The sequence below is a fragment of the Falco biarmicus genome, chromosome Z (assembly GCF_023638135.1).
Source record: "Falco biarmicus isolate bFalBia1 chromosome Z, bFalBia1.pri, whole genome shotgun sequence".
Taxonomy (NCBI): domain Eukaryota; kingdom Metazoa; phylum Chordata; class Aves; order Falconiformes; family Falconidae; genus Falco; species Falco biarmicus.
Window position 1 is genome coordinate 25,178,130 of NC_079311.1, and position 22,376 is coordinate 25,200,505.

Here is a 22,376-nt window from a genome sequence, read left to right on the forward strand (position 1 = left end):
CACCTTTCAATATTAAGTATTAAATAGGTTTGTTTGACCCTGTATTGATAAAGCAGTGACACATTAGCTTACTTTAAAAAACAGAAAGGCCAAAACCTCAGCTACATACATTCATCATACAGTTTCCTGGAATGCTGCTACAGTACAAATCAAAACACAGTATTCATATAGAGAAGTACATTCATTTATAAACACATCAGTATAGTCACGACATTACCCGAGAAAACTTTCAGACACTACAGTCTATAAAGAATATAAAAAAGCAGTTATATTTATTGTAAGAACATGGTTTTAGATGAGAATTTCATAGAAAATTTAAATGGTGAAAATTTTTCATCTCGCTACTGCAACTAATGACACTAACTTGTCACACCCACTGAGGAAAACCAAGTGCTTGAAAGTTTTTTTCCTTAGAAGGACATGAGAGATCTCTCCATTTTCAAATATTCACTTTTGGCCTTTTTTTTTTAATCTCCAAGAGAAACGTTCCTTTTCTCCATATTATTGACGCATAGGAGAAGCAGGAGGAAGAAAACAAAGAAGTGAAAAAAGGAAAAAGAATATTCCACCCCATTTACTTTTTTTATATGTAATTTTAAGGAACATGGGAGAGGAAAGTAAGAGAAAGTAAAAGCACATCTGAAAGTGTAGAAAGATCAGATGAACAACGGCAGTAATACAGATTTTACACTTAACCGCTTTGCTAACACACAGGTACTCATGACCCCTTTCTGTTACTAAAAAGAAAATAAATTTAAAAAATCATCCCCAAAATTTAACATAGATGAAAAATGTTTGGGTTTTCTTTAAACAGAACTGCAATTCTAAAGTTCTCAATCTAGGCTAACTTCTCTAAACAACTTGTTATGTAAAGATTTCCATAGTACTTAAATAAGTTCTCTCCATCTCTTACCTATGTAAATTAACAAATAAATGGACATAAAGGAAAAACACATACCCCAGTTCTGTCTCCAAAAAAATTCTAGAGTCTTCTGTGTTGCAAAATGTTTTTTAACTGAGTAATGAACTCTCTGTACCAGCATATTAAAAAATCCTGCGCGTTTCAGAAGGTATGCCATTGTTGGTGAATGCCCAAAAGGATCAATTGCCCAACCAGACTTTGGTTTTACTCCTGTTGACAAGAAGTGAAAAGGGAAGAAAGTCTTAAGTTTCACTCAAAGAAAACAAGACCAATGTATTTAAATCAGAGCTTTAAAGATAAAATTTCCAATAAGATAAATTAAAATATACAGCTGAATATTAAGCATCCTGCAAAACACACTGTGAAATTAACAAACTAGAATTAAACAATTAAAAAACCCAACAACAAAATAAAAATCAAATGTCTTAGAGGCAAGCCATTCTAACGACATGAAAAATATTGTTCCACTATTTCAATTGTGCCTCAAACATCTTTATATGCAATCATAATGAAATACATCTTTTTCACTTTATGTAGTTTACAGATGTTACAATTGGAAAGGAAAGCTAAAAGAAAGTGAAGATAGAGATGGATTGAAGTAGCTTGTTGAATTTTCATTGTCATTTAAATAATGTGAACTTCTGTTAGCTCTGGAACTAACTTTTCTTTTGATTTATTTGGTCAGCAGTCATTAGATTCATGTTGATTAATACTGTCTTCTCACTGAACTTATTAACAAATAAAGGTGGTGTACCTAACTTGTTTAACCGATTCTTCAATATACTTCCTTAGGCACACACTTACTGTCTTACCAAAAAAACAGTAAGGAATGCATTACCCTTTTATTAGGCCTTCCCTAACCCCATGTCTTAATTATGTTAAGCTGTGTTTATGGATATTGCCATCTAAGAAAAGCAGAGTGAAATAGCTTTTCAAAATAATTTCAGTTAATTGGATGAAGTTATTATGTTAACTTACTATTAAATCTCTGTACAAGTCAGTTTCAAAAACAAATTAGTCTGCCTTTTTTCTTTTTCTTTTTTAATATGAACAATTCTAACATTACAACGTGTTCAAGTTTTGTATCTACTACTACTACTACTGATACAACTACTACTAAATCTCATATTTAATTTTTTGAAAGCCTTGCATAAGAGAACGTAATGAATAAATAGCCTGCAGAACAGATGCAAACACATGGAAGGAATATAAATTTTGAAGTCATTTTAAGGCTTTTGTAATGGTTTTCAGAAGACAGAAATGGCAACCTGAAACTGTAATACCACATGTGATGTACAATTTAGCCCGATCTAATGTTACATGTTATTACATTAATATTATGCACATTTGTAATCAAGACAAAAATATATGTAAAATTGTTTAAATACACTTTGTCCAGGAACTTCTATCTGCAAACATTAATTGCAAATACTAGACTCCATCCTATAGTACATGGTCTGACTTAACATTTCAGGAAAGCAGAGTAAGAGAACCGTCTAAGCACCTCAGAAACATAAAAAAAGCATTTTCTAATTGACTTTCTACATTAACACATTTAGATTTTAGATCAAACTACATACCCAGGTTCTTTTCTAGCCATTGATGTCCTTCTATCAGTTGGTCAATTAAAGCAAAATAATGAGGAGAGGCTTCATCAGGCATGACCCATCCTCCTGTTACTATTTCAAACTGTCCATCTTTTATTAGCCTGAAAAATATGTCAATTGTGTTCAGAGTCCTGCATATGAAAATACAGTCTTAAAAATCTATTCTGGAATATCCAATAGGTATTCACCAGGGACACGATGCCAAAATCTAAATTGCTTGTGTTACTTCCATCACCAGACTACTTTTCTTTAATCAAACAGAGAAAGAGTGAATAGATGAACACTGAAATTTTTAATGCCTCTTGTGCAATGAAAACTACAGCTCTACTGCATGTGCTACAACATCTGATTTTTTTTAAATCAGGAAGAAGGTTGTTTCCTGCATAGATTACAAAAATAAAAGTGTATGTGCTGCAGTACTAAAGGTCAATTGAGCGAGATGCCTACACATTGCACATTTCAAGCACTACTACTGTCTCCCCATCTTTGATCTACTGTTCTTCTTTTTATTGTTATTATAGGGAGCAGATAGAGTTTCAAAGTTTATTCTATCTATAAAAGCTTCAGACCATTAAAATGCCTACTTAAAACAGATCACTGGGTGATCCAGTCTTTCAAAGTTGTGAGTGAACATAATAATCATGCTTCCAGCATCAAGTGGTCCCTACAGCTGAGTAATGTGATTTCAGGACTTATACAGTACATTAACATATAAATGTTTAATGAATTTAAGAAACACAGTAAACTTCCCAAAACTTAAGTCCCATTTTAGATAATACCTGTAAGAGTAATGAAAAACATACAGCAAAAAATCTCCAGTGCAGCTTCTAGAAGTCTTATAGCAGTTTAACCAATAGCCGATTCCTCTGAAGAAAATACAGGGTTTCCTAGTGACTAGCATTTATTGTGTTCCAAGGAATCTTTCTGATATAATAAAACAGCTGTGCTGTAATACTCATGCACTGCACACAAATTTTTAGATCATTTTCTATATCATTACCAAGATGCATTACCTAACCTTTGCAGCTGTGAGGCTCTCATAGCCTTAATGCATACTGCAACCCATGCATCTTGAAGGTGGGCATGAGGAGGGCATCACAGAGATGAGCTAAGGACTCTTGGATCCTGCCTTAAAGCAAATAAAGAAACCAAAACAAAATAAAAAGTCTTTTTGAACACTCCAGACTAGATCCTTCCTTCAAGTTTATCCAAGCAGTATGCTTTCTTGTCTCAAGGCAAACCTTTTACTTCTGTATTACATTAACTTGTGATTTCAAAAAGAACCAAGAGCAGCAAGGGAGTAGACTATGTACTGCTTCACTATTTAAGTAGCTGCATGTTTACAAAAAATTACCATATATAACAACAACAACAAAAAAATCTCATTTCATAATTGTGTCAAAACTAAAGAAATTACCATATATGAATAGCTGATATGAAAGATTATTTGTATTCCATTGCCAATACTTCTTTGTGACTTCAAATAAAAGTTTAAAATAACAACTCCATTACAATTTGAATGACATCTTCCTGGTTGTACATGGAAACTTTTAGTCAAATTTTTCAGCAAGTCAGTAATTTGGCTTCACTTCTCTACATGGATCATTACTTTGTAACTGGGGAAAAAAAACGAACCAAGCCAAAGAAATGGTAACTTGAGTATCTGATTATTCTTGCAAATCTGCATCACAAGTACAATCTCAAGTTTACAGTACAATCAAATACACAAAGTTTCAGCTTATGTCACATGGAAAATTAGAAGTAATTCAGCGTTCAAACCTTTTAACAGCATCCTTTTTTTGGCTATCTATTCCATCCCACCATTTCGAAAAGTAAGAAATCTCAGACCACATAAATTTCCTTCGGTTGTCTTCTTGCAGTTTTATAACCATATTATTTAAGATATGCTGTGTCTGATCTCTGAAGTAATCATCAAAAGTCTTCAGCCAACCTAAGAAAAAGAAAGTATGAAATTTAAGTTGCTTTCAACAGTCTTACAGACCTGCTGCCTTCCCACTCCACACAAAAAGTTAAGTGAAGCATTTTCTTAAAAAGATGAACTTTGCATGCTGTGGACAGTTTGAAGTGCTAAGCTCTCCGTGAATTTCTTTTTATAAAGTTTAGATGTTTTATTTCTTCAATGTGTTCATATATGGACTACTAGGCTTTCTACTTTGATCAACCAAACACACAGATTTAAAACACTGAAGATTTTTGTAATCTTTTTTAATTTAGGCACAAAGTAGTTGAAAAGGAAGATGTGCATATCCGCAAATTGATCTTCCTTGATAACTTCCATTAGGTTTCCTCACCTCTCACATTAGGAGGACTGCAGAATCTTGTAACAGATCATCTTCCCAGCCCAAGCCCTATTCCCAACACGCATACACCCAACATCCCTAATCCTGCCCTCAATGTCTTACCTCCTCTTTTAAGTCACAAAGCAGCCCACCACCCTCCTTAACGTAAAAAAACTGAATGAAAAATCCTTACTAGTGGCATATTACACCTGTACCCTGAGCAGACAATTAACAGCCACTAATGGTATCTCACTGACCTTGAGGGTAGAGAAATAAAATTGGGGCAAATGAAGCAGCAGTTAGCCCTGCAGCTGATGTTCAGCATCAGATATGAACAAGGGGTTTGTTAGCAATGAATGAGATAAATTTTTTGTAGCTGCATCCCTCGTTAGAAAAGATACCAGTGAGACACAGAGTAAAGGAAAAGCCAACTTCAGCCACATATTCAGCTCTCACAGCACAGAGCTTTCCATGAAATTCTTTAAGCTCTTCCTAAAACCTTACAGGAGGAAGTTCATGTATCTTCCTTCCCAGAACCTGTAAGGGATATGTTCTTCCTGTAACTGTAAGAAAGAAGCAGACAGGGCTGCCTACTTAATACACAAGTGGGATATTCCTACTCTTCATACCAGCTCTTGTCATGTATGAGCATTGTCACTCAAGTGCTTCCAAAAGGGACTCAGCAGCTGGGTGTAAGGAAGTATCATATACAACAGAGTAACTACTGAAGAACACAAGTGATGTTATAAATTGGTCCTACAGCATGCATCCACATTTTGAGATTTTGTGAAAGCTTCCAAAAAATGTGAGGACTGTACTCCAAACAAATACGATACTTGGGATTCCCTTCTGAGAGGTACTGCTACTCCAGCACAATGCCACTCTGTTTATAAGAAGATACAGGATTAGGCTGTTCTGGAATGAGATAATACTGTTTCAAGGTAATTAAAGAAATACAGAATTATATATAAATGCATTATTAAAAACAAATCATTTTTTAGTCTAATAAAAGAAAACCATTTTATTATTGAATAAAGTCTCAGTATTCATTCAGAAAGGATATATTATACTCCAAGGATAAAAAATAAATTGCATTCATCTTAGCTAGAAATGCAGAGCTAATGTAATTTGACAATATGCACATTCTTTTCCAGTTCACATCAAACTGTTAATTATAAGTCAAATAAAGAATCTTGTAATTAGGAATAATCACTAGACACTTGCACACTTATTTGCACTACTTTCAGATTGCGCTCTCACTTTGTAAAGGTCAAATTTTAATAAAGTATTCAGAAACAAAAACACCACAGATTTCCAAAACTGTCCTTTTTTTACTTTGCAAATGGGTAAATAAAACTATAACACTCCAGAGGAAAAGTGCTAGCTCAATATTAACAGTAGTTGAGCATCTAAAAGAATCATCACATCTGATCTAAGTTTCTGCGCAGATAGAACACTAGGGTGTAATCTGATCTGTCTTAAAGGGGAAAAATACATTTTGTCAAGACAACATGAGGACTTAAAATCTAAACTGAAAACATACTTTCTTTAGAGACATGGAAATAGCTCAATACAAAAGAGTTGTGAGTAAATTACTATGACACGATAGTTTCATGAAGACTGAAACCAGAAAGGCAACAAATAAGCTGAATTTATTTTCCTTTTGTACTGTTTTTAATCAAAATTTGTTGTGATCTCTGCCTATTTCCTTAACTGTCTGATTGCATTTTTTTTTCTCTAATGGAAGCTTTTATTTGAAGAATTGAGATCATATAACCAATTTTTCTTTTTCAATTCCCACTTACTTTGCAACAAATCAAAGAAATATCTTACTGACATTTACATGAAAAGATCCACATGTAGCAGACTACAAATTTATAGCTTTTTACTAGGAATTTCTTCTGCAAGAGACAATAGCATGCTAGCATGCAACTAACAGGTTTAACTAAAACCATCCTCTGTTTCTCCTATACAGAAATATAAACCATTTTACTGTATTTTTATATTGCAATAAAAGCAAACTTACACTGAATTAGTATCCTTAATAAACCAACCTAAATAAAGAAGCACAGAGCTAAATGACAAAGGAGCTGTCATGACAATAGATTGTGATGTAGGAAGAGCAGAGTTAGATTATAGATTGTTTTAATATATTAATTTTATTAAGCTACAGAGGAAGGGTATAACATAGTTAATAAACTGAACTTAACACACTTCTGAAAGTTCTAGGAAAAAAATTACAAGTATTCACAGAATTAGTTGCAAGCCAAAAGAAAGTCCTATGAAATTTAATTACCGTGTGTTGGCCATCTTGCACTTAAATTCATTTATTTCCGAATAGCGTATTTTCAGTTGGAAGGGTCCTAAAACAATCACCTAGTCCAAATGCCTGACCAAAGCTGACAAAAGTTAAATCATGTTATTTGGGGTATTGTCCAAACGCCTCTCAAACACTGACAGGCATGGGGGGCATCCACCACCTCTCCAGGAAGCCTCTTCCAGTGCTTGACCACCCTCTTTTCCTCATGTCCAGTCTGAACCTCCCCTGGCGCAGCTTTGAGCCCTTCCCAGGTGACCTGTCACTGGTCCCTGGGGGAAGAGCTCGGCACCTCCCTCTCCCCTTCCCCTCCCCAGGCAGCTGCAGAGAGCAACGGGGTGGCCCCTCGGCCTCCTGGTCTCCAAACCAGACCACCCCAAAGCCCTCAGCCACTCCTCACAGGACATGCCTTCCAGCCCTCCCCCCAGCGACGTTTCCCCTCTCTGGGCACATTCAAGGACCCTCACGTCCTTCTTACATGGTGGGGCCCAGCCCTGCACACAGTGCTCCAGGTGAGGCCGCAGCAGCGCCGGACACAGCGGGACAATCCCCTCTCCTGCCCGGCTGGCCGTGCTGTGCTGGGGGCACCCCAGGGTGCGGGCTGCCCTCCTGGCTGCCAGGGCTCACTGCTGACCCACGCTGAGCCTGCTGCCCACCAGCACCGCCAGCACCCTCCCTGCAGGGATGCTCTCCAGGCACCCCTCTCCCGGTTTACACTTGTGCCGGTGTTGCTCCATCCCAGGTGAAGAATCTGGCATTTCCTGTCAGTAAATTTCATACCACTGATAGCTCTTAATCCCACAACTTACAAAAACTGTCCAATATTGCATGGATCCATAAAGATTAAAAAAAACATATCAAAAGTTGAACAGAACAATGAATACGTTAATTTGAAGTTGCTAGTTATGTCTGTTACTAAAGACCACCACATGAATTATTTCACACCTCAGTTCCCAATATCACTTAAGAATCTAGTACAACTCAAGTTCATTCTTGTGCATATCCAGAAACTTAGAATTCATTCCCATGTTGAAAGAAAAGGTTTACCAGTGTATTTGGATCAGGAAACTTTCAATACAAGTACAGTTTAGACATACAAAAAGTGCAATAGCTTAAAAACTGCAATTAATAAAACTAAATATGCCAATATAAGCAAAATAAAACTTGTTGGTTTAAAATTACATAAGGACCTTTGTCAATATAAAAATGTAAGAGAAAAAATAATACTGTCTAATGTCAGTATGCTAGTCCTGACTTTGTAAGTATTCAGGACTTTACCTTACTACTTTCATTTTCTGCCAGCACAGGAGAAAGCAATAGAGGGTACACACTGTTAGGCTGCTTGCCTTTTGATTGCATTTTGCTTGTCCTCAGAAGTGTGGAAACTTGATCCCCCCCATCCACAGAGATTTATCATCACCAATCAGTTGTCCGTTTTTTCGCTTTTTTAATGTAAATTTTCTCACATCAACAGCAGAATCCAAAATATGTCCAAATCTCAATGCAATCCATTGCTATGCTATACTATTCCTGTCTACACCTTCCACTCCAACTTCCTTCTTGAAGTTCTACCAGCTCTTTGCACTACAGAAAGTTGTTCTTGTGTCTTAGCACAGTTAAGAGATACAGGCAAAGTTTCAGGACAAAATCAGAACAGAAGCTGACAAGTTAGCATTATTCAAAAAGAAAGCTTTGATTATGACAACAATCACAAATCAAGTTTGAAAACAAAATCATTATAACCAACAGTGTTTGAGCACTGCTTACATGTATCAGCAAGGCTGCTGGGTGTTTTTTTTAACATTTGTATTTCTTTTGTCTTTTGGTTTAAAACTAACTGTAGAAATTACACAAAAAAGATATTTCAATTGCTTACTACCATGAGTTACCCTCCAACATTCAAGAGGAAACATATCCTTAAAAAAATTTTCTAGTTTGTCATTAAATCTGTCTTACTGAAGAAGCAGATCTAGTATATGTTTGGAATACGACCCATTTTTAGATTAACGCATTTTTGAGGGCAGTTTGCATCTCTCATTTACTTTACAGTAGATCATAATTAATTTCACTGAGTCTGAAAATCACACACCACTGCTGCTTCTTGCAACCTAAGAAACTTGAGAAATTTATTAATTTTATGGCAGAATTAAATAAAACCATAAATTTCAGCTAGCATTATGCAGCTTTCCAGAAAATAAAAGCAAACTCTTTGCAACAATATTAGTGGAACTTCAGTTCTTGGATTTTTAAAATGCACATTAGTAAAAAACTTAGGGTTTGGGGTTTTTTTACAGTTATGCTTAATTCTCAACTAACTAGTTCCTGGAAGAAGACACTATTAAGTGTCATAAACTTAAAGAGGATGTCTTAATTACATGCATACCCGACATAACATGTGAAGCTACTGCAATACTAAAAATTTTTCTCAAAAATAATTAAAAACAATTAATGGACATGTAGCTGTGAGTTCTTGTCAGTGCTTTGAAGAACTTAAGCACGGTATATGTGTTTAACTGATCATACGTAGGCACACAATAATGACAATAATTCAAATACTAGAAGTAAATCCAAAAGCTAAGTTTCAGCTTACATTTTAGTAAGTATGATTACACATGGAGTTTAGCATTAGGCCTTTTGTAGATTCAGCAATAAAAAACAAACCCTTAAGATACAGGCTATACATACCCATCTTTTAATTTAGAAATCTTGCATCATTATTCTATGATGTCAGAACAAAAGAGAGCAAATATGCAAGTTAAGATTTTTTTTTACGGATGTTTCTGACACAAAACTTCAGTGTTGTATCTTTTCAATGAAGATGAATGGGGTCATTGGCCAAGATTGAAAGAACACTTGAGAAACATGGTATCTCTTAGGTTAGGCTACCTCAAAATGAAAACTAAAAGCAGTCTAAGATTGGTTTCCATTTTTCTATTTGGCACAGTACAAGCCAGGGTAAAGAAAGCCACCTGGCACATCCCTGTGTTAAAGCATTCACTGTGATTCAGAAGATAAAAAGAAATTGTTCCCCCAAAATACTCCCTGAAATAAAGTCATTTAGGTAGAAGCAGAGACACCAGTATTAAAAAGGTACAACACCGTATTTACTTTTCCAATGGCATACTTTAACTTCTAAAAGATCTCTGCTTAATGGACCATAACAATCATTCTGTATTTATCATCTTTGATTTCATAACCATAGCCAAAAACTATCAATTTTCCATGGAACTGCCCTGAATTTTCTTTTGCTTGTTTGTTTGGGGTTTTTTTCCCCAAAGGGAAAAAACTCAAACACCTCTCACTCCAAGTCCCCTACCACCTCATATGCAACCACAGAAATACTGAGAAGTGAGCCAGGAATACCACTTAAGATTCCTGTAATTCAGCATGTCAAGAAGATCTTGTGAGCTGCCCAGTTTCCCATATTATTCCTAGATCTCATTTTCCTCTACAACAGAAAAATCAGGTGTCCACCATTGAATGTATATGTTATACTCTTTACAGCCTTCACAGGTTGGTGGTTTGTTTTTTGGGGTTTTGTTTGTTTGTTTTAGAAAATACTATATACTGTTGCTGCTTACAAAAGGAAAACAAGTTCTAGACAAGCAGTGGTGACTGATTTTTTTTTTCTATCTTCCTATTAAAACATAGCATGAACATTATCAATCAGTGAACTTTCAATTTACAGTCTAAAACTTTCAGTTTTCAGATGTCATTCAACTAGCATTTTTTCTTTCCTGCTTCAGCTTTATACTAACATGTTCTTAAGTTTTTGTGGGTCAGACAACAATCTAAATCTGTGTTCCAAACGTGCCAGGAAAACTAAGAAGTCACCTAAAAACCATATCTAGACCCCATCAACAGAAAACAAACCTGAAATTCCACAGTGTACTATTAAAAACATCAAACTTTTATGCTTAAGTTTTCTTTTATCTTAATACTACAGTTAACTGCATAGAGCTATAGAGATTTCCTCCTGAGAAATGGAGACTTCCTTAAATAATAAGAAGGGGTTAATGTGAGTACTAGTATGGTAAAGTTACCAATGTCATAGATAATCAACTTAGTGATAAAAAGCAGTATTTAGACCTGACATATATGCACATACACTTCTATATACATTTTTGCTTAGATAGAAATTGGAGATGGGTGGGTAGAGGGGGGGAGGAAGAATCTGTTTCATCTCCTCCAATTCCACTAAAATGCTGTTTGTACTAGATCTGTTAACAACCACATTCAGCAATAAAATACTGTGATCTGATACACACATATATTACAAAGCTCACACACATCTCAATTCTTAAATAATTTAATGAAAAGACATTACCAAAATCATCCCTGCTAACAGAACAATAAATGCTAGAGGTGTCTTTCGACCCCTCTGGTTATCTGAACATCATCTTTCAAGTCCAGTTGTGCTGTTGACAATATCACTGTCCCTGAGCAGGGTTCTCCCCTCTGGAGTTCAGCTCCTAATCCACTTCAGGCAGTCACATGAAACTACTGTTGAAGCACCCGCTGGGCTTTGCCAGCACAGCAGGTTATACGATCGCTCGTTAATCTGCTCCAGAAAGAAATGCCACCCATCTGCAATAGCTATAACCTCACAGAACTCAGCTATTTGTAAATTGAACATCTCTCCATGGCTTGAGATTAATCCGCACTGGGTGAGCATCCCGCACCCACCCCACCCCCACACCCCCCACCCCCCCACACACACCCCGATCAGACATGCTGCCAAGGTGCTCAAATCTTCACCAACTACCAGAAACTACAAGACAATCATGCCTGCCACTGATCAAAAGTGTGAAAAGGACTCATTCTCATACCTAATTTCCCAATAATGGGGAAATATAATAGCTACTGAAAGGAGAAGCATAGAGACCCCAAGTTTGTAGGTCCTGACTGAATTCACATGGAAGCAGTTAACTCGGATTTAGCAGAATTTAGCAACAGAAAGTGTTTCAGATCATCAGCACAAAACAGAACTTGGAACTTAAGACCGCCCCACTCCCTACGGATTCTCTTTCAAGGCAGTTCCTTGTCTTTGAGATAGATTCTCACTAGTGTAACAGCCTATATGAAAAATTAAAATAGCCTCAGATGAGAAAACTTAACACATAATGAGAATTAAAAGCTTCTGCACCTAATATAGTTACATCTTTACTGACCCTATTACTTGTAAATATTGTTCATGTATATTGTTACACTATAGCTTCATTATGCCTTAAGCTTTTTTGCCAGAAGGCATTTCCTTTGGATCATGCCTTTTAATCCTCTGTGGGAAAGCAATAATGTAACCACTAGCTATACAAGAGTTTTCAGATCTCTGTTAATTTTCCTTCTTTCAAGTGCTTAATAATACAGTCTCATACTGCAGACAATTCCACAGAAATGTCCTTACCAAAAGCACTACCAAGTAAGGAAATTTCTACGATAACACTCTTTGTTAAAGCAAACAATAACCAGTCTCTCAATCACTTTTGGTGATGGAACCATTTACATTTACTTTTTTTTTTTTTTACAATTACAAGGATTATATCTCAGTTTAATTCTCTTTGACATCAACTGAGGATTCTGAACAAGCTGGGAGATAATCGATTGTATGCATGAGGAGAGGCAGATTTCCTGATTTTAGTTGCTGATAATGTAAGGACCAATACAATTTTATGGTAAAGGCATGAAGAACTTAGGTATTAAGAAGGAAGACTTTAGGAACCAAAACTAATCACCAGTAAGAAAGTCAGCTATCAAAAGTGAATGACAACAGCCATGACTTCAGGCAAGTCCTTGGGAATAACCTATGCAGGAAAAAAGTTGCAAGAGAAAGATGAGAGCTCTCACAACTGCACTGAATTCTTCAAACCTTATTATTGAATTGGCAGCCACAAAGAACTTCTTTCAGAGATCTGGAAGAACAAGTACCTTACTATATATTTAATGAGTGACTCCCTCCAAGATAGATATCTAAGTGCTCCTAAAAATTTACCTCTGAAGCCAAGTTCATTATGGCCCACACCTCTATATTTGGAAGAAGGCCAGAGTAGTGCTGGAGTGATCAAAATAGAATCAGATCAAACTTCATTAAATGGAGCTCTCAAGTGCACCAAGAGACATCAATCAGATGTAAAATTAAAGAACAAGACATCGTAAGCATATTTCCTCAGTAAGTAGAAAACTCCCACTGGGCAAGTACAGGAAAATCCATGACTGAGAACACAAACAAACAGAAAAACGTGTTGGTGAGGCTACCACTGGTGGTAGAGCACTATCTATGCTTTAACTGTCCTAGAAGTTTAAGAATTCTGGTAACTCAGAAACTTTTTTTTGGAGAGGGAAGGAGGGTAGGGTTTTTTCAGGTTGTTTGGGGTTTTGTTTGGGGTTTGGTTGTTTGGGTTGGGTTTTTTTTTGGTGGTGTGGTTGTTTTTCATCTGGGGCTTCTGGTTTTTGTTTTATTTGTGGTTAGGGGGGCATTTGGGGCATGTTTATTTGATTATTTGGGGTTTTTTAGGGTGGGGTTTTTTGTGGTTTGTTTCACTGTTTGGTTGGCTTTTTTAAATACAGACCAAGAACCCAAACATGACAAAGGAATGCCATACATAAATAGGATCTCTGAACGTGGAGAACACCCTTGCTATCCTCTGACCTTCCAAAAGAAGTTATAATATTTCAAGTGTCATGGCAAACATATAGTGAAGCTGAAGGCATTCCTCACTGAGTGAGGTTAGTAACTTGCCATCTTAATTGGGAGGCTAGTAAGAGATGTGTCCATCTTCCCAACAGTTCCACTATTTTTGGGACCCTTCTCATAGGAGCAATACAGTGCTATTCAGTTTGCTAGCCCCAGAAGACATATATAAAAATGTGAAGGCTCTGCTGAAGCCTCCTCTAGCATAACCTGATATTAATAGCCTTTGCTATTGGCTAGCTGAGCCAACAGCACCCTCAAGACTGTATGCCTTGCTTGGTATACAGCGAGGGAGAATGTAATTAGTAGTGGCAGATGTTAGTATCTACCAAAATAACCCTGATGCTAAAAGAGGTCCAGTAACTTCAACACTCAAAATTCTTACAGTATGAGTGCTCAGTGGGCCCTTTTTGGTAAGCAGAACTGCTGCCACTGGATAAACCAATTTTATTGATTTTAATTTTAGATTAAGGCACCCAATACCAAAGCTTGTCAGACACAAAAGGTGTGGACTGTGAATATCTACCACAGCTGATGACAGGAGGCAAGGCAGGAATCTAGATGTGAAGAAGAAAGCAGAAGACTGCAAGTCAGAAAGCTAAAGGTTAGCTCCACAGAGTCCTTCCAGAATGGCAACAGAAACTGGTCAATTCTGCATGGCACACTGGTGAGACAGGCCAGGCACCATGGAGGAAAACAGTCCAATATATTCTGTTTTGGAAGACAATAACAGAAGGAATGAAAATAAATTAAAAAATAAAAATAAAACCAAAATTACTAGAACCTGGCAGAGGTGATGGAAATCAGCACCAGAACACTAAGCCCCAAACAAACCTCATGCCTTGAATGGACACTGGTGAAGTTTTCTACAAAGCTCTTCCCAACTTTCCTCCAGACATTCTCCTGCAGTTCCTAAGCTTCATGCCCCTGTCAAGCTACCTCAGGCTGCACAGTGCCAAAGGTCTTTGTTCAATCCAGCTAAAATCATCTGAGGACAGGTGTGACACTAGGCAATTGGCCTCTAGTAGGTTGCCAACCATCCTCCCCCAGTTAAGATATGATCCTAATAGCTTCAGGAGAAAGAAGGGAGAGAGGTAGACTCATACCCCTTTCTAGTAAGAACCAAGAGATCTAAAGTTCTGTACTATCCTTTAGGATGGTTTCAGATTCATTAAATGACTGTACAGTGTGGCTTCCTTCTAGGGAAGCTTTCAGGAGAAAACTAGAAAGGAAATAAATGTACACAGCTTTAAAGACAGTTCTATCAAAAGGGCAGATTAAAATTTAATGTGATTATTTTCTCTAAGTATTTTTACTATATCCAGACTTCGTAATTTTAGCTGTCATAACTGGACAATAGAGTGCCTCCAAATCCCAGAGTTAGTTTTCTTTGAAAATGCCAGATACATGCAAATAAAATTCACCTATGTTCAAACTACTGTATCTTACTTTGCTCACATCCACAGTACCTTCAACCAACAAATTAAATTATTAGAGCAAAATACACAGTAGTAAAGTTTAAAATCACTGAAATTGTGGCTTTCCACAATAACAAGCAGCTTCACCAGCTTCTCATGGTCAGTGTACATGTACCAGGAGTATATTATAGCAGTATAATTCACTGCTTTTTGGTCTATTTTACTGCCATTTCAAAATAAAAATGATGCTTCTCCATTTTGTTACACAGTAACCATCCACTTGGGAGAAAGACATTAAATTATGCAAGCATATCTAGGTTTCAGTTTAAATCTAGACTTTGCATTATCCCACTCCAGGATGGGGGCAGTGTGCACAAAACCTTAAACTGCTACAGTCAAAAACCTCAGATTTGCCACTGTCGTGCCTTCCAAAAAACACATCTCTTTAATACAGGCTGAGTGTTAAATATCTATGACAGTCCAAAAAGTCAAAATAAGAACAGGCCATACTTAATGCAGCAATGAATGAACTGACTGGGTTATCAGCAGAATCAATACAGAAAATCCATATTACACTCCAATACTAACACTGGAGTTCTACTGCAGTTTATAAGTAAGTACATGCAAAACTTTTATCATAACAGTTGTCACCTGAAGTCAATGGCACTTGAATTATACATTTGCTTAACTGCCTTCCTAGACTTAAATCTAACATATCAAGTGATACGCTTCGAAACCCCCAAATCTCAACAGAAATGGCAATATATTTCTTAATTCAAAAGCCTATAGATGCGCAAATTAATTCAGTTAAAATACTACCTGGGTCGTTATGCGAGTGAGGCACAACAAAAACTTGAAGCGGTTCACTGTCCCATTCATTTTCATTGTATGTGATATCAAATCCTTGTTTCCACACGCCACCATCTGGATTATCGAAAGGAAGAATATCATAGACATCCAACATCTGAAAAAGAGTAAAAGGAATATAAAACATGAATTCACAGAAACAGTTCTGCTATTAAAAACCAAAGCTGTTTTCATCAAAAATGGATCAGCTTGCTTATTACACAGGGAGAGATGCAGTGTCAAATGAATAGAAAACTGACAATAGGACCAAGTTTCAAGTCACTCTAGGACACCCAAGACACTGCTGGCAGGAATACGAGTACTTGGCAAGCTCTGTTCTGGGGAAACTGAAATTGGTTAGATAAACTGTAGGAATAAGAGCCTTAAATCTTATGACTTAAATTATGACAGTTCGCAATGGCACTGGGGCAGAAGTGTACAGAGAGGATTATGCAGAATAGCGCAACACACTACATAGGGGAATGCAGATGATGAAAAGGACAAACTAAGCATGCAGTAAGAAGTGATGACAACATCAGAGAGACTGAAGAAAAAGTCAAACTCATAAAAGGGAACTGAAAGGAACTATCAACAAAAAACATTCAGAACTGTAGCAGACTGCTGTAACAAAGCTCCTTATGTATTTTCCATTGCCCAGTACACTAATTATACAAAGAAGGAAATATTTCACTTGTCAATACAAATAAGGTTACAGGTAAAAAAAGCAACTCTAGTTACTTTAACAGGTTCTCATGAAGTTCAGATTCCACCAGACAGCTTCAAAAAGAATCTTTTAACATGGGTTTAGACAAGAATTACCATACCCAGATTTTTGATATTTTTTTTTTTTAGTGCTCTGGTCTGCTTTCAGGAAAGGCAGCAAACTTTATGAACATAAACTATCACTGGACAAGCCTTTTGCTGGCACCACAGCTTAGAAAACAAACTAAACTTCAGTTTAGTTCTAACCCCATGTTAGAATGCAATTATACACCTAATAAGCTTTCTTCAACAAACATTTCACTTCCACAAAAAAAGCCTGCTGGAGTAATTTCCTACATGAACACCACAAGAGTTAAAATTTCCAGTGGTAAGCTGTTTTCTGCCCTGCTAGGAAACTTCAGAAAAACAGACATCTGAAACAAACACCTGACTAAAGAAGTTAAGGCCTTGTTTTGTGATGGGTTGACCTTGGCTGGCTACCAAACCTCCACCCAGCTGCTCTCTCACTCTCCATCCTCAATAGGACAGGGAAGAAATAAGATCAGAAGCTCATGGGTCAAGACAAAAGACAGGGAGATCATTTACCAGTTACCATCACAGACAAAACAGACACAGCTTAGGGAACATAATATTAATTTATTGCCAATTAAAACAGAGTTGGACAGTGAGAAAGAAAGACAAAACTAAAACACCTCCTCCCCACCCCTCTTCTAGCCTAGTTCAACTTCACTCCTTCATTCCCTGCTCCTTTTATGTTCTCCTGCCCCAAGTGGTGGAGGTGTATAGATAGGGGTTGCAGTCAGTCTGTAATGGTTCCTCCTCACACTTCTTGCCTGCTCCAGCACTGAGTCCCTTCCACAAGCAACAGACCTTCAAGAGCTGTTCCAGCATAAGACCCTTTCCACAGGCTGCAGTCCTTCAGGGACTCCTCCAGTGTGAAGCCACAGTTACTTCAAAAATATCTACCTGCTCTGGCAGGAGGTCCTCCACAGGCTTCCAGGAAATACTTGCTCCGCCACGGTCTCCCCAACTTGCTCCAGTAGCTAAAGCACTTTCTCCCCTTCTTTCTTCAACGACCTTGGTGTTCACAGGGTTATTTCTCCCTTTTTTTCCCCTTTATACCTCACTGCCCTGTAGTGTTTCCCCCCTTTTTACAAACATATTCTCCCCAAGGTGTCACGACCATTGCTGAAGGAGGGCCCAGCTGTATCCTGTGGTGGGTCTGTTTTGGAGCTGGCTGGAACAGCTGTGTCTGGCACAGGGCACCACTGGCCTCTTCTCACAGACACCACCCCTGGAGCCCCCTGCTGCCAGCACCTGGGCTACCTGCACCCAGTACATTCCACCCTCACCTCTGTGAAATTTATATGTAAGAACAGTCAACAAAATACATATTCATCACACACTCTTCACAAACTTCACTTACATCTACAAAAAAAAAAACAACACATCAAAATCAAAATGACATAACACTGAAAAAGTGGAAATTTCAGACACACAATAAATCTCCACCCCTTCTTCCTTCACCTCATTACAAGAGAAGAATCCCCACAGTTATTTTGCTCTGGCAATGTCCAATCCAAGTTTTGGCCATTACCACTGCCAATTACTGTCCTTATCTCTCATTTCCCAGGCCGGGTGCCAAAAAGGACTGCAGTTGGCTGAACTTGGCTGGGCTAGCATCTGGCAACCAGCCAAGGTCCAACCCACCACAGACCTTTAGCTTAAGATACAAAGAGAAGTAAGTAATGTTAGATGGGAATACAAGCCACTGCAATCCTAGAACCAGCAGAACCTACAGCGTCCATGCTGTAGATGCCTATGGCCTGTACGAGTATCTTGTCACGTCACTGCTCCACTATGATTGCTTCTAGATTTGAACAATTTTGCTTAATGGAAAATACAGGTGGAATATTTACAGGTATATGCATTCTGTAATGCCAGCTTGAAGGGACAAAATATGTTTTACATTTAAATTAGCTTAATACCGTATTTTCTTGCTTTTTGAACATATGATTTTGAGGAACCATAATTTTTCTGTGAAATGCAACCTTCTGAAGAAAATTAAATGTATACTCTGTAATTTTGCCCGTTAGCAAGTGATTTTAGGACTGCTAAACTCTTTTGATATTTCCACCATGAAAACGTATTTGTTTAAAAGCAACAATTCATGAAATTGTCCACATTCCTGTGAGTTTTTCTCATAGATGGAGCCTGAATTTCACAAGCAACTTCCAGCAGTCTGCAATTTTTACAGTCCATAACATATATAATTTCTTCGTTAACGTCTATTACCTTACAGTTATCTCAAACCATGCTCCCATGATTATGCAATTCAGGAACTAGATCTTGGAACCTTAATCAACAGTTTGTCTGAAACAACTGGCTCAAGGACCTGACTCACCATCGAGAGAGGTTTGCTGCCTGCCAGGGACCCAGATCTGGGATGATTTAGAAGAACCGACAAAGGTTTTCCAACTTGCTGACTACCACCCCTTATTGTTCTTCCATGTGGGTACCAATGATACTGCTAGGGGCAGCCTAAACTGCATCAAAAGCGACTACAGAGCTCTGGAGGGTAGTAATCAAGGTCATGGAGGCCCAGGTGGTATCCCCTTCAGTCCCACCAGTGAGGGGTAGGGGTGTGAGAGGAGAACACCAATAGTACAGGTCTCAGAGCTGGCGCTGGCAACAGGTTTTGAGGTTCTATGACCATGGGACCCTGTTTGCTGACCAGTGCCTGCTTAGGAGAGACAAGATCTAACTCACGAAGTTGGGCAAAGGCATCTTTGCCAGGAGGATAGCTGACCTGTTATGGAGAGCTTTTAGGTAGGAATAAAGTGGGAGGGAGAGTGTGTTACCAGCAGCCCTGTGAAGGAGTGATGGGCAGGAGTGATGCGACATGAAAGCATAAAATAGTATTTTTTTTTTTTTTTTAAAAAATCAACAAAACAGGACTTAAGCAGGGTCACCCAGCATCTGCATGTAAGCAAGGAAGTGCCTACAAGGCACAATTACCCTTCCTGGGAAATCAACATGCCTGGAAACCTCTCTAAAGTACACTAATGCACACACTATGGGAAATAAACATGATGTGTTAGAAGATCTACGTGCAGCTGCAAGCCTTTGATCTTGTCGGGATCATGCAGACATAGTGGAATGATGCTAACAACTGTAAAGCTGCAATGGAGTGATACAAAATCTTGAGGAAAGACGGGCCAGGAAGACAAGGAGGAAAATCTGGCCTTTACTTGAGAGAGCAGCTGGTGTGCATGGAGCTCAGCCTGCAGATTTGAAGCAGGAAAGGGATAAAACAAAGCTCGGTAGAGATAACCCCAGGGGTAGCACACCAGTGTTTGAGGGATGGTGTGCCAGCACAGTCCTCCTCAGTCTGCCCTCTCAGCAGAGGCAGGGGATGTAGATCCATGCAGCAGCAGATACAAGGGTTATTGATGTGTTAGAAATTACAGAAGCACTTGAGAATGGTCATGTAGGAATTAGGCTTCTCCCCAAAAAAGGTGGTGTGATCAACAGCCTAACTGAAGTGTATCCACACCAATGCATGCAGCATTGGCAACAAACAGGAGAAACTAGAAGCCACTGCACAGCAGAAGATCTGTGACATAGTTACCATCACAGAAACATGGTGGGATGACCTGCATGACTGGAGTGCTGCAAGGGATGGCTATAAAGTCTTCAGAAGGGATAGACAAGGAAGGAGAGGCAGTGGGGTAGCTCTGTATGTCAGGGAGTGTTTTGACTGCCTAGAGCCGAATGATGGAGGCAATAGGGTTTATGGGTAAGAATTCAGGGGAAGGCCAACAAGGCACATATCATGGTAGGAGTCTGTTATAAGACCACTCAACCAGGATGAAGAGGCAGACGAAATATTCTATAAGCAGTTAGGAGAAGTCTCACAATCACTAGCCCTTGTTCTTGTGGGGGACTTCAACTTACTGGATGTCTGCTGGAAATACAACACAGCAGAGAGGAAAGTCTAGAGCGCTCCTGGACTGTGTGGAAGGTCCTGATGTAGCTAGTGAGTCAACTAGGGAAGGTGACCCACTGGACCTGTTGTTTGCAAACAGAGAAGGACTTGTGGGTGACGTGATGGCTGAAGGACAAATTGAGCATAGCAAACACAAAATGAATTTTTGATTCTCACAGAAGTAAGGAGGGGTCTCAGCAGAACTGCTACCTTGGACTTCCAGAGGGGCAGACTCTGGCTTCTTTAGGAGCCTGGGACAGAGTCCCTTGGCAGACAGTACTGAAGGGTCAAGGGGCCCAGGAAGGCTGGACATTGCTCAAGAAGGAAATTTTAAAGGCACAGGAGCAGGCCGTCCCCATGTGCAGAAAGACAAGTCAGCAAGGAAGAAGACTGGCCTGGCTAAACAGATATCTTTGGCTGGAACTCAAAGTAAAAAGGGAGAGTTTATGACCTTTGGAAGAACAGGCAGGCAACTCAGGAGGACTACAAAGATGTCATGCAGTTATGCACGAAGAAAATTAGAAGGGCCAAAGCCCAACTAGAACTTCATCTGGCTACTGCCATAAAAGACAACAAAAATGGTTTCTATAAAAACATTAGCAACAAAAGGAAGGCTAAGGAAAATCTCTATTCTTTATTGGATACTGGGGGAGACAGTGACAAAGGGTGAGCAAAAGGCTGAGGTACTTAATGCTTTCTTTGCCTCAGTCTTTAGCAAGACCAGTTGTTCCCTGGGGACCAAGCCCCTAAGCTGGAAAACAGGGACAAGGAAGAGAATGAAGCCTATATAATCCAAGGGGAAAATGGTCAGCAACCTGCTATACCACTTACACACAAGACTAGGAGACTGGATGGGATCAACTCAATAGTACTGAGGGAGCTAGTGGATGCACTTGTCAAGCCACTTCCAACCATTTATGAGCAGTCCTGGCTAACCAGAGAGGTCCCAGTTGCCCAGAGATTAACAAATTGATGCCCATCTACAAGAAGGACAGGAAGGAGGAACTGGGAAACTACAGGCCTGCCAGCCTGACTTCACTGCTGGAGAAAGTTATGCAGCAGATCATCTCAAGTGCTACCATGTGGCATGTAAAGGACAACCATGTGATCAGGACCAGCCAGTATGGGTTTATGAAAGGCAGGTCCTGCTTGACTAACCTGATCTTCCCTTATGACAAGGTGACTCATTTACGGGATGAGGGAAAGGCTATGGATGTTGTCTACCTAGACCTTAGCAAAGCCTTTTGACACTGCACGTCCCACAGCATTCTCCCGGAGAAACTGGCTACTCATTGCTCAGACAGGTGCCTAATATCTTCTTCACCTCAATCTTTACTAGTAAGGCTGGCCTTCATGAATCCCAGGTCCCAGAGACCAGCAGTAAAGTCTGGAGTGACAAAGATGTGCCCTTCATGGAAAAGGGCCAGGGCAGGGAATATTTAAACTAACTGGACATACACAAGTCCATAAGCCCTGGTGCGATGCATCCACAAAGTAGTGAGGAAGATGCCTGCTGTTACTGCAAGGCCACTCTCAAGAACCTTTGAACAATCATGGTGATTGGGAG

At 38.7% G+C, this 22,376-nt stretch overlaps 1 protein-coding gene across 2 annotated transcripts in view; it reads right to left on the reverse strand.

Moving 5' to 3' along the window:
• MAN2A1 (mannosidase alpha class 2A member 1) overlaps positions 1 to 22,376 on the reverse strand; it is a 128,010-nt gene that overhangs the window by 87,423 nt on the left and 18,211 nt on the right. For both annotated transcript variants that reach the window (XM_056323960.1, XM_056323961.1), the window contains exons 3-6: positions 16,072 to 16,216; positions 4,309 to 4,480; positions 2,503 to 2,630; positions 959 to 1,132 (exon numbers count right to left, since the gene is read on the reverse strand). In XM_056323960.1, the coding sequence (XP_056179935.1) occupies positions 959 to 1,132; positions 2,503 to 2,630; positions 4,309 to 4,480; positions 16,072 to 16,216 (619 nt within the window). The remainder of the gene's footprint in view (positions 1 to 958; positions 1,133 to 2,502; positions 2,631 to 4,308; positions 4,481 to 16,071; positions 16,217 to 22,376) is intronic.